The 12,333-nt window shown below is 45.5% G+C and overlaps 1 protein-coding gene across 1 annotated transcript in view; it reads left to right on the top strand.

Annotated features, from left to right (window-relative positions):
• Positions 1–10,370, top strand: part of LOC149473415 (uncharacterized) — a 59,976-nt gene extending 49,606 nt beyond the window's left edge. The window contains exons 8-9 of the mRNA XM_089678628.1: positions 3,618–3,740; positions 10,189–10,370. Of these exons, the coding sequence (XP_089534754.1) occupies positions 3,618–3,740; positions 10,189–10,203 (138 nt within the window). The 3' untranslated portion in view covers positions 10,204–10,370. The remainder of the gene's footprint in view (positions 1–3,617; positions 3,741–10,188) is intronic.
• Positions 10,371–12,333: the final 1,963 nt, after the last annotated feature.

Raw genomic sequence — 12,333 nt, 5'->3', positions numbered from 1 at the left:
TTCCCCAATGTTCTTTTTCTGAATTGGAGCCCAAAACTGAACTGCATATTCCAGATGAGGTGTTAATAATGATTTGTACCCGGGGGGGGGGGGGGGATGATATCTCTCTCTCTGGAGTCTATACCTCTCCTAATACAAGAGAGGATTTTGCTCGCTTTAGAACCCGCAGCTTGGCCATTATAAATGTGATCTACCAGAACACCCAGATCCTTCTCCACCATTGACCCCCCCAGATCCTTCTCCACCATTGACCTCCCCCAGATCCTTCTCCACCATTGACCTCCCCCAGATCCTTCTCCACCATTGATTCCCCCAGATCCTTCTCCACCATTGACCCCCCCCAGATCCTTCTCCACCATTGACCCCCCCAGATCCTTCTCCACCATTGATTCCCCCAGATCCTTCTCCACCATTGATTCCCCCAGATCCTTCTCCACCATTGACCCCCCAGATCCTTCTCCACCATTGATTCCCCCAGATCCTTCTCCACCATTGACCCCCCAGATCCTTCTCCACCATTACCCCCCCAGATCCTTCTCCACCATTGATTCCCCTTACATTTATCAGAATAATCCTAATTTCCCAAATTACAGAGCATTGAGGTCGGCTTGTGGAGACATCCTGTAAGGACGTTATTCCCGGCACAGCTTGGTGTCATCTGCAAAGACTGAAATGGGATTTTTTAATCTCAGACCCCATATTGTTTATAAATATATTAAAATGTAAGAGTCCCAACACTGAACCTTGGGGTACCCCACTAATAACACTGAACCCTGGGGTACCCCACTAATAACACTGAACCCTGGGGTACCCCACTAATAACACTGAACCTTGGGGTACCCCACTAATAACACTGAACCCTGGGGTACCCCACTAATAACACTGAACCTTGGGGTACCCCACTAATAACACTGAGCCTTGGGGTACCCCACTAATCACACTGAACCCTGGGGTACCCCACTAATCACACTGAACCCTGGGGTACCCCACTAATAACACTGAACCCTGGGGTACCCCACTAATAACACTGAGCCTTGGGGTACCCCACTAATCACACTGAACCTTGGGGTACACCACTGACACCCCTAGACCATGCAGGGTATGAATCATTAACCACTACTCTCTGAATACGATCTTTTAGCCAGTTTTCTATCCATTTACATTCAGGTTTTTCCAGCCCGTAGACTTTACCTTACACATTAGCCGTGTGTGGGGATCTGTGCAAATGTTTCTGCAAAATCCAAGTATACCACATCCACTGCCACCCCTCTGTCCAAGTATACCACGTCCATTGCCACCCCTCTGTCCAAGTATACCACGTCCACAGCCACCCCTCTGTCCAAGTATACCACGTCCATTGCCACCCCTCTGTCCAAGTATACCACGTCCACAGCCACCCCTCTGTCCAAGTATACCACGTCCACTGCCACCCTTCTGTCCAAGTATACCACGTCCACTGCCACCCTTCTGTCCAAGTATACCACGTCCACCGCCACCCCTCTGTCCATGTATACCACATCCATCATCACACCTCTGTGCAAGTATACCATGTCCATCACCACCCCTCTGTCCAAGTATACCACGTCCACCACCCCTCTGTCCAAGTATACCACATCCACAGCCAACCCTCTGTCCAAGTATGCCATGTCCACCGCCACCCCTCTGTCCAAGTATACCACATCCACAGACACCCCTCTGTCCAAGTATACCACGTCCACCGCCACCCCTCTGTCCAAGTATACCACGTCCATCCCTGTGTCCATGTATACCACATCAATTGTCACCCCTCTGTCCAAGTATACCATGTCCACAGCCACCCCTCTGTCCAAGTATACCACGTCCACAGCCACCCCTCTGTCCAAGTATACCATCCCCACCCCCACCCCTCTGTCCAAGTATACCACGTCCACTGCCACCCTTCTGTCCAAGTATACCACGTCCACAGCCACCCCTCTGTCCATGTATACCACATCCATCATCACACCTCTGTGCAAGTATACCATGTCCATCACCACCCCTCTGTCCAAGTATACCACGTCCACCCCCACTCCTCTGTCCAAGTATACCACATCCACAGCCACCCCTCTGTCCAAGTATGCCATGTCCACCGCCACCCCTCTGTCCAAGTATACCACATCCACAGACACCCCTCTGTCCAAGTATACCACGTCCACCGCCACCCCTCTGTCCAAGTATACCACGTCCATCCCTGTGTCCATGTATACCACATCAATTGTCACCCCTCTGTCCAAGTATACCATGTCCACAGCCACCCCTCTCTCCAAGGTTTTGCTCACCTCCTCATAAAAAGCAATCAGATTTGTGTGACAACTTCTGTCTTTCATGACTCCATGCTGTCTGTTACAATATTTTTTTCCAGGAAGAACTCCTCTCTGTGTCTATTATTAAACTCTCCGGTATCTTCCCAACTATAGAAGTTACACTAACAGGTCTATAATTACTTGGTAAAGATTTTGATCCCTTTTTAAATATTGGCCCCACATTGGCCTTACACCAATCCAGTGGTACTATGCCAGTCATTAAAGTGTCCCTAAAAATGAGAACCAATGGCTGTGAAATTTTTCCTCAGAATGATCCAGATATGCAAAATGTAGCAAGGATACCACACCAATAGTAATAGTGGCCAGAAAGATACTTTATTGGATGTTCAATACTATTAAAAGAGCCAGCGGATTTCGGAGGTTCACACGCCCCCCCATCATCGGGGCTTGGATTAAATCCTGTAATATGGTGACAACACTCACTCAATGTTCGGCAGGTGAAGTCTATTTCCTACCCTGTAGGTGGCGCTCGACCAGAGTGGCACTGCAGCTGAAGAGGAAGTCAAGAGTAACCTGGTTTCTCTGTGGTTTCCTTGGTCCCCTGGATCAGTGTTCCGGTTGGCTACACTGCATCCAGGTGACGCACCTTGGTTCAAGCAAGTCCCTTCCCCCAGTTTTGGCGAGCATTTGCAAAGTGGCTAGTGTAGGGAGAGCAAACCCGGCTAGTTTACTATCCTTCAGAGTTTAGGGGGGCCGGACTGTGGCCAGTGGGTTTAGAAAATGTCCTGGCGTAGATTGGGAGTGAGAAAAGCCCCATCATTGGTGTCAGTGGGAGGAATAGTGCCCCATCATTGGTGTCAGTGGGAGGAATAGTGCCCCATCATTGGTGTCAGTGGGAGGAATAGTGTCCCATCATTGGTATCAGTGGGAGGAATAGTGCCCCATCATTGGTGTCAGTGGGAGGAATAGTGCCCCATCATTATTAGTGGGAGGAATAGTGCCCCATCATTGGTGTCAGTGGGAGGAATAGTGCCTCATCATTGGAGTCAGTGGGAGGAATAGTGTCCCATCATTGGTATCAGTGGGAGGAATAGTGCCCCATCATTGGTGTCAGTGGGAGGAATAGTGTCCCATCATTGGTGTCAGTGGGATGAATAGTGCCCCATCATTGGTGTCAGTGGGATGAATAGTGCCCCATCATTGGTGTCAGTGGGAGGAATAGTGCCCCATCATTGGTGTCAGTGGGAGGAATAGTGTCCCGTCATTGCTTTCAAGTGGTTGCTCGATTGGCTCAGGACATCCACCTCACCTATCACCATCCTCTTGTACTTACAGGTTGACGAGACCGGATTAGAAGTAAGAGACATCGAGCTGGTGATGGCGCAGGCCAACGTTTCCCGGGCGAAGGCGGTGCGGGCGCTCCGGCACAACAACAACGATATTGTAAATGCCATCATGGTAAGGACTCTCTGGCCACCCTTGGCTTGTCTCTTAGGTTTACGGCATTGCAGTCCATCAACACTCTAAAAGATGAGGGGATCTTCCCAAAAGTCCCAGGTTGAATCTCAGTTTTGCATTCTGGGCCCAATCAAGAGTGGTCAGGGCAAGCTCCAAGCCCGAGAACTGAGCGATCACATGACCGCTGATCACTCAGTTCTCAGTCCACTCTGAGAAGAGAGCAGTGACAGTCACCGGCTCTTTGCTCTGCCCGTCCAATGTTTGTGGAGGGGACAGGAGAGGCAAGCTCAGGTTTCTCAACGGTTTGCTGAGAGGCTGAACCAGCTGCTGGTCCAGGCATCTGGGTGGATCCCGACATTATTGTTAGGATACATCTAGAGCCCGTGTCAAACACAAGGCCAGGGTGCCAAATCGGGCCCACCAGGCCATTTCATGTGGCCTTCTCCTGCAGCCTAGGCACCCTCCTTGTCTTCATCCCTTTCTTTTCTCAGCAGTCAACAGCGGAGGAGAAGACATAACCCTTCCATCTACTACTACGTTTCTCCGAGCATCCAAGAAAAGTCATGTTTTTGCTCCTCCTCCCCGTCTCAGTAGTTGGCAGCAAATAGGAGGACCAGGGGTGGACTGACAACTCATGGGGCCCCTGTGTCCCCACCCACATTCAAAGCACACCCAAAAAAGCCTATGAAAGGTACCAGGGGCATCTCATGGAGCCCCCTACTGACCCCAGGTCCTCGGGCAGTGCCCGAGTACCTGAATGGTCAGTCCGCCCCTGAGGAGGACAGAACTCCTCCTACAACTGTGCAGCCACAGCACCCCCTTGCTTCTGCCTCCCCTGGTCTCAGCATTTGCAGACTCCGACAGCTTACTCCAGCCCTCCTCTGGTCCTCCTCCAGACCAGGTGATCACTTTCTGCTTCCCAGCTCTACCCCCAGCTTCTTCCCGGCAGCAGCACAAGGTTAGGGGTGTGCACGGTGATGTAGGAGAGGGTGGGGTCTTTTGACATCTGATGTAAGGGGAGGTCGGGGTGCTCTGGACAACTAGTCTTATAGCTACAACCGGCCCTTTGAGGGCAACAATAACACTTTTGCGGCCCACGATGAAATTGAGTTTGACACCCACGATCTAGAGTCTGGAGCTGATTGGTGACCTCAGCTAACAACGGGCTGTCAGACGATTCTGGGTCACAGGAAAAGACAAGTAAGTGCACTCCTGTGACCTACAAGAGAAGAATGGTGAATAGAGCTTTGGCCATCTTCCTCTGAAGTGTTTCTTTCCCCAATTTTACGAGAATTCCCATCCGATGGGATATTTTATACATAGTTACATTGTTCCAGCTCCATACCATACCTGGTCGATGCCCCTGGAAGCCGGAAAGTCTTGAAGTAGACACCGTTACTACACAGCTACTCCAGTGGTCTCCATTAGCTACCAGGTTCTGTGCAAGGTTGCTGGTCTCCTGGATTGTGAACACAGGCAGTTGGCCAGGAGCACAGGCACCACACCAGCCAGGAGATTGCTTGGCATTTTCTGAATGAATGCAAAGTGTTCTCGTATTTGAGTTGGAGTTGAATGCTCCAGGTCAAATGTTACTCATTTAGAAAGAGTGATTGGAGAAAATACCAAATTTATACATCTATCCAGGATCTTGGTGCCCAACCTGATACCCCTTGGTAGTTACTGTGCGGCTCTCAGGCCCCAGCAATTTGTAGTGGGAGAGGACAGCATTGATTTGTGGAGGGGGGATTTCCACAAGCCTAATGTAACTTGGCCCCAGTGTCTCACTCTTTTGCAATATTTCTACAGTCTCCAAAAAAACCTGTAGCATGCTCCCAGTATCTCACCACCTTCTTCTGTATGTCTGCAATCTCTGATAGTCCTGTCTAGCGTCACACATCCTAAACATTACGTGAGACCCTATGGCGATGCAAGAGGCCACAGTAGAGGCCCACTATACCTTGTAGGTGGAAATGCAATGGTCTAGGACGGGAAGTTTGTGGTCTTCAAACGACAGTAAAGCCCGTAGTGTGGAGGTAGACCTCATGGTACCAATACAAAGGTCATTTACATTTTTTCCCCTGCCAATAATCAGCCTATGTGCAAGTTCCTTCATCTTTTGTGGCCAACTGATATCCTTTGAGATGATAAATTGCTAGAGCAGAAGATGTTGGTGGGGACCAATGTAGAAAGTCCAATGAGAAAGCGAGACTAAAGAACTAAGAGCCCAAAATCTTTAACGATGGTCTTCGTTCACCAAATCACCAATATCAAACGGCTAATACGATCCTGGGGTACACGTCTCCTTTTCTACAAAACCTGTAGCATGCCTCCAGTATCTCACCACCTTCTTCTGTATGTCTGCAATCTCTGATAGTCCTTTCTAGCGTCACATATACTAAACAATACGTGAGACCCTATGGCGATGCAAGAGGCCACAGTAGAGGCCCGCTATACCTTGTAGGTGGACAAGCAATGGTCTAGGACATGGAGGTTGTAGTCTTCAAACGACAGTAAAGCCCGTACTGTGGAAGTGTGGAGGTGGACCTCATGGTACCAATACAAAGGTCATTTACATTTTTTCCCCTGCCAATAATCAGCCTACATGCAAGTTCCTTCATCTTTTGATATCCTTTGAGATGATAAATTGCTATAACAGAAGATGTTGGTGGAGACCAATGTAGAAAGTCCAATGAGAACTCCGGCCTAAAGAAGTAAGATCTTTAACGATGGTTTTCGTTCACCAAATCACCAATATCAAACGGCTAATACGATTCTGGGGTACATGTCTCCTTTTCAGGGCTCCAATTTTATACAGACTCGGGAGGACTCAAAGTGCCATAATCATCAAATACTAAATAGTGTGAAGACAAAAATCAACAGGGAGTTATTAGCACTGCTGGGCACTCTCACTGGACCTTCTACAAGTGGAATTCCATTTCTTGACCTTCTACAAGTGGAATTCCATTTCTGGACCTTCTACAAGTGGAATTCCATTTCTGGGCCTTCTACAAGTGGAATTCCATTGATGGGCCTTCTACAAGTAGAATTCCATTTCTGGACCTTCTACAAGTGGAATTCCATTTCTGGGCCTTCTACAAGTGGAATTCCATTTCTGGACCTTCTACAAGTGGAATTCCATTTCTGGGCCTTCTACAAGTGGAATTCCATTGATGGGCCTTCGACAAGTGGAATTCCACTTCTGGGCCTTCCACAAGTGGATTTACACTTCTGGACCTTCCACAAGTGGAATTCCATTTCTGGACCTTCCACAAGTGGAATTCCACTTCTGGGCCTTCTACAAGTGGAATTCCATTTCTGGGCCTTCTACAAGTGGAATTCCACTTCTGGGCCTTCTACAAGTGGATTTCCATTTCTGGGCCTTCTACAAGTGGAATTCCACTTCTGGACCTTCTACAGTGGAATTCCATTGATGGGCCTTCTACAAGTGGAATTCCACTTCTGGACCTTCTACAAGTGGAATTCCATTTCTGGACCTTCTACAAGTGGAATTCCATTGATGGGCCTTCTACAAGTGGAATTCCATTTCTGGGCCTTCTACAAGTGGAATTCCACTTCTGGGCCTTCCACAAGTGGATTTCCACTTCTGGACCTTCTACAAGTGGATTTCCACTTATGGACCTTCTACAAGTGGAATTCCATTGATGGGCCTTCTACAAGTGGAATTCCACTTCTGGGCCTTCTACAAGTGGATTTCCACTTCTGGGCCTTCTACAAGTGGAATTCCATTTCTGGACCTTCTACAAGTGGAATTCCATTTCTGGACCTTCTACAGGTGGAATTCCATTTCTGGGCCTTCTACAAGTGGAATTCCATTTCTGGACCTTCTACAGGTGGAATTCCACTTCTGGACCTTCTACAAGTGGAATTCCATTTCTGGACCTTCTACAAGTGGAATTCCATTTCTGGACCTTCTACAGGTGGAATTCCATTTCTGGGCCTTCCTATTTTAGGGGCTCCTCTGTTCCAAGATAAACCTCACCGGAGCCATTGAATCTGGTTGACCTTCTTCAACCAAAGTCCACCAATTTGTTGAATCCAGATTCTCAATTACATCTGTTCTATGTGACCAACTGAATCCCTAACTATATGGTTGGGTGCCAAATGTCCATTTCCATATTAGAGATGCGCATAGCAGAAACATTTGTTTAGTTTTGGATTCGTTCGTAAAGTCAATTTCGTTTCGTCATATTCGTTTTCAGAATTCGTTTTGTATATTCCTTCTTTTCAAACAGATTAAAAAATTGGATTTTGAAAGACAGCTATGTTCACTCTTATTCTATTCCTTTATTTTTTGTTCCTTTATTTTCTATTTTATTTTTGTGTCTATTGTTTTATTCGGTTTTATTCTTTTCTATTTCTTTTTATGTATTTTTTTTATTCTATTCCTCTATTTTCTATTATTTTCTATTCTGTTTTAATTTATTCTTTTATTATATTCTATCCCTTTATTTTCTATTCTATTTTATTCTATTATTTACTATCCAATTATTTTCTATTTTATTCTATTCCTTTATTTTCTATTCTATCCCTTTATTTTCTATTCTATTATTTACTATTCTTTTATTTTCTATTCTATTTTATTCAATCCCTTTATTTTCTATTCTATTTTATTTTATTATTTACTATCCTTTTATTTTCTATTCTATTTTATTCTATCCCTTTATTTTCTATTCTATTTTATTTTATTATTTACTATCCTTTTATTTTCTATTCTATTTTATTCTATCCCTTACTATCCTTTTATTTTCTATTCTATTTTATTCTATTTATTTTCTATTCTGTTTTATTCTATCTATTTATTTTCTATTCTGTTTTATTCTATTATTTATTATCCATTTATTTACTGTTCTATTTTATTCTATTATTTACTATCCCTTTATTTTCTATTCTATCATTTACTATCTTTTTAATTTCTATTCTATCCCTTTATTTTCTATTATATTTTATTCTATCCCTTTTTTTTTCTATTCTCTTATTTACTATCCAATTATTTTCTATTTTATTCTATTCCTTTATTTTCTATTCTATCCCTTTATTTTCTATTCTATTATTTACTTCCTTTTATTTTCTATTCTATTTTATTCTATTATTTACTATCCTTTTATTCTCTATTCTATGTTATTCTATCCCTTTATTTTCTATTCTTTTTTTTTCTATTATTTACTCTCCTTTTATTTCCCATTCTATTTTATTCTATCCCTTTATTTTCTATTCTATTTTATTATTTACTATCCTTTTATTTTCTATTCTATTTTATTATATCCCTTTATTTTCTATTCTATTTTATTCTATTATTTACTATCCTTTTATTTTCTATTCTATTTTATTCTATCCTTTTATTTTCTATTCTATTTTATTCTATCCTTTTATTTTCTATTCTATTTTATTCTATCCTTTTATTTTCTATTCTATTTTATTCTATTATTTACTATCCTTTTATTTTCTATTCTATTCCTTTATTTTCTATTCTGTTTTATTCTATTCTATTCTATTAAGCAGCCTAAGTAGGAATCCTCATCTTATTTATTTATTTCAGGTACTTATATAGTGCAGTCAATTTACTCCGTGCTTTACATATATATATATATTGTACATTCACATCAGTCCCCGCCCCCGAGGAGCGTACAATCTAAGGTCCCTAACTTACATTCATACATACACATACTAGGACAATTTAGACAGGAGCCAATTAACCTACCAGCATGTCTTTGGAGTGTGAGAGAAAACTGGAGTACCCGGAGGAAACCCAGGCAGGCACAGGGAGAACATGCAAACTCCAGGCAGGTGGTGTCGTGGTTGGTATTCGAACCAACGACCCGAGTACTGCCAGGTGGAAGTGCTATCATTGCCACAGGTTTCCATTCCAATTTAATTTTTTAATTCGAACAATTTTGTTTTGTTATCATTTATTTTTCGGATTCATTAAAAATTTGTTACTGTTGTGATTTGGACATTTAGATACATCCAAATCTCTGAATAATGAAAATTTCCTCCAAATTTCAATGAATCTCACACATCTACTCCAGATTTGGCCATCTCAGTAGAAGCCAGGGGTGGACAGACAACTCATGGGGCCCCCAGGCAATAAGGGATCATGGGGCCCCTGTGTCCTCGCCCACACTCAAACCACACCCAAAAAAAACCTATAAAAAGGTACCATGGGCATCTCATGGGGCCCCCTACTGACCCTTGGGCCCTCGGGCAGTGCCCGAGTTCTCGAATGGTCAGTCCGCCCCTGGTAGAAGCCCACATCTTTTATGACCCGCTCACTTATGGTTGGTCTTCGACTTGCTCACTTCTGGTTGGTCTTCAGATGAAGTATGGTCGTTTCTTGTGTTTGGAATACATCGGTAGTGCGGGGGGGAGGGGATCAGAGTGTTAGCTCCTGAGGTTGCTGACTTGCATCTATTTTTTTTTTCTTTTCTAGGAATTGACTATGTAGCTGCTGGTCAGACTGGAACCCCCTGAGATCCTCCAAAGCCTCTTCTTCCTGCCTCACTCTGTATAGTGCACAGCTGATCATTAACTACCCCCTCTGTATTAGACTTGCATATACTCCGACTAGGATGCACCAACTATGCTGCTCAATAAACCGTGCTGATAAATCCACGTAGTGCCGGGACTTTATTTATGGACGGGTGTCGAAGCCACACCCCATCAATGTGAAAGTGCCCTTAGGGTGTGTCGTATGGTCCCCAGTGGGCTGTCCCCTCGGAGGAGGGGGTGGGTCAGTCTGGAAGAGTGGGCATTCCTAGGCAGGCTGTATTTCCATGCAGACCATCCTAGTTAACACCATTTGATGCTGAGCCACAGTGATAAAAAAACAAACAAACTGAAATCCAATTAATTAAAAGGGGTGGGCCAGGGACAGTCAGGCTGGGGAGGGGCCAGGGACAGTCAGGCTGGGGAGGGACCAGGGACAGTCAAGCTGGGGAGGGACCAGGGCACACATAAAACTGACACAGGTGCAAAAAAAAAAAGTGAGCACACCAAAAAAAAGTGCACAGGATGTGCACATGGTGCTCCTCCAAACAGAAAGGCCCCTCCCTGACCCACTCGGGAGTAAGGCTCATGGGAGGACAAGGCATACTTAGGTCCACTTTGACAAAAGACCTGGTGGGCCCGGTTCCTCATGATCAGCCGAAGCTGACCAACAAGTATTAGATGAAGGGCTCCCCTGACGAGAACTCCCTCCAAAGCTGGAGAGGGAGGAACCTAAGGGCCACATATCCTCTCCCTAGATTTCAAGAGAGGCCTGAAGACTCACACCTACCATCCAAGTGTAGGGGGTTCATTTATACTTCATTCGACTTTAACACACATTGAAAGCGCCTACAACTTCAACATACTTTTGGATGCTTCTTGTGATGCTATTTTGAAGCTTGGCAAATGCTGTGTATTGATTTTCTATTTGTTTTAAAGGGGTCCGGTAAAATCCCGACTCAGTAGTACTTCCCCATTTAACAGATCCCCAGCTCATCAGTAGCTTTTTTCATCAGATCTCAGTAGTAGCCCCAGCTCTGCAGATCCCCCACTGAGTAGTAACCCGCAGCTCTGCTGATCCCCCACTCAGTATTAACCCCCAGCTCTGCTGATCCCCCACTCAGTAGTAGCCCCCAGCTCTGCTGATTCCCCACTCAGTAGTAGCCCCAGCTCTGCTGATCTTCTGGTTTGCTGATCCACTGAGTAGTAACTCTCAGCTCTGCTGATCCCCCACTCAGTAGTAGCCCCAGCTCTGCTGATCTTCTGGTTTGCTGATCCACTGAATAGTAACCCCCAGCTCTGTTGATCCCCCACTGAGTAGTAACCACCAGCTCTGTTGATCCCCCACTGAGTAGTAACCAAAAGCTCTGTTGATCCCCCACTGAGTAGTAACCACCAGCTCTGTTGATTCCCCACTGAGTAGTATCCCCAGCTCTGCCGATCCCTCACTCAGTAGTAGCCCCAGCTCTGCTGATCTTCTGGTTTGCTGGTCTACTGAGTAGTAACCACCAGCTCTGTTGAACCCCCACTGAGTAGTAGCCCCCAGCTCTGCTGATCCCTCACTCAGTAGTACCCCCAGCTCTGCTGATCCCCCACTCAGTAGTAGCCCCAGCTCTGCTGATCTTCTGGTTTGCTGATCCCTCACTCAGTAGTAGCCCCAGCTCTGCTGATCCCCCACTCAGTAGTAACCCCCACCTCTGTTGATCCCCCACTGAGTAGTAACTCCCAGCTCTGCTGATCCCCCACTCAGTAGTAGCCCCAGCTCTGCTGATCTTCTGGTTTGCTGATCCACTGAATAGTAACCCCCAGCTCTGTTGATCCCCCACTGAGTAGTAACCACCAGCTCTGTTGATCCCCCACTGAGTAGTAACCAAAAGCTCTGTTGATCCCCCACTGAGTAGTAACCACCAGCTCTGTTGATTCCCCACTGAGTAGTATCCCCAGCTCTGCCGATCCCTCACTCAGTAGTAGCCCCAGCTCTGCTGATCTTCTGGTTTGCTGGTCTACTGAGTAGTAACCACCAGCTCTGTTGAACCCCCACTGAGTAGTAGCCCCCAGCTCTGCTGATCCCTCACTCAGTAGTACCCCC

This window comes from Staurois parvus, unplaced genomic scaffold (assembly GCF_062004578.1).
Source record: "Staurois parvus isolate SC_StPar_1 unplaced genomic scaffold, SC_StPar_1.0 ptg000016l, whole genome shotgun sequence".
NCBI classification, from domain to species: Eukaryota; Metazoa; Chordata; class Amphibia; order Anura; family Ranidae; genus Staurois; species Staurois parvus.
The sequence above is the reverse complement of the archived record's forward strand: the minus strand, read 5'-3'. Positions and strand labels throughout refer to the sequence as shown.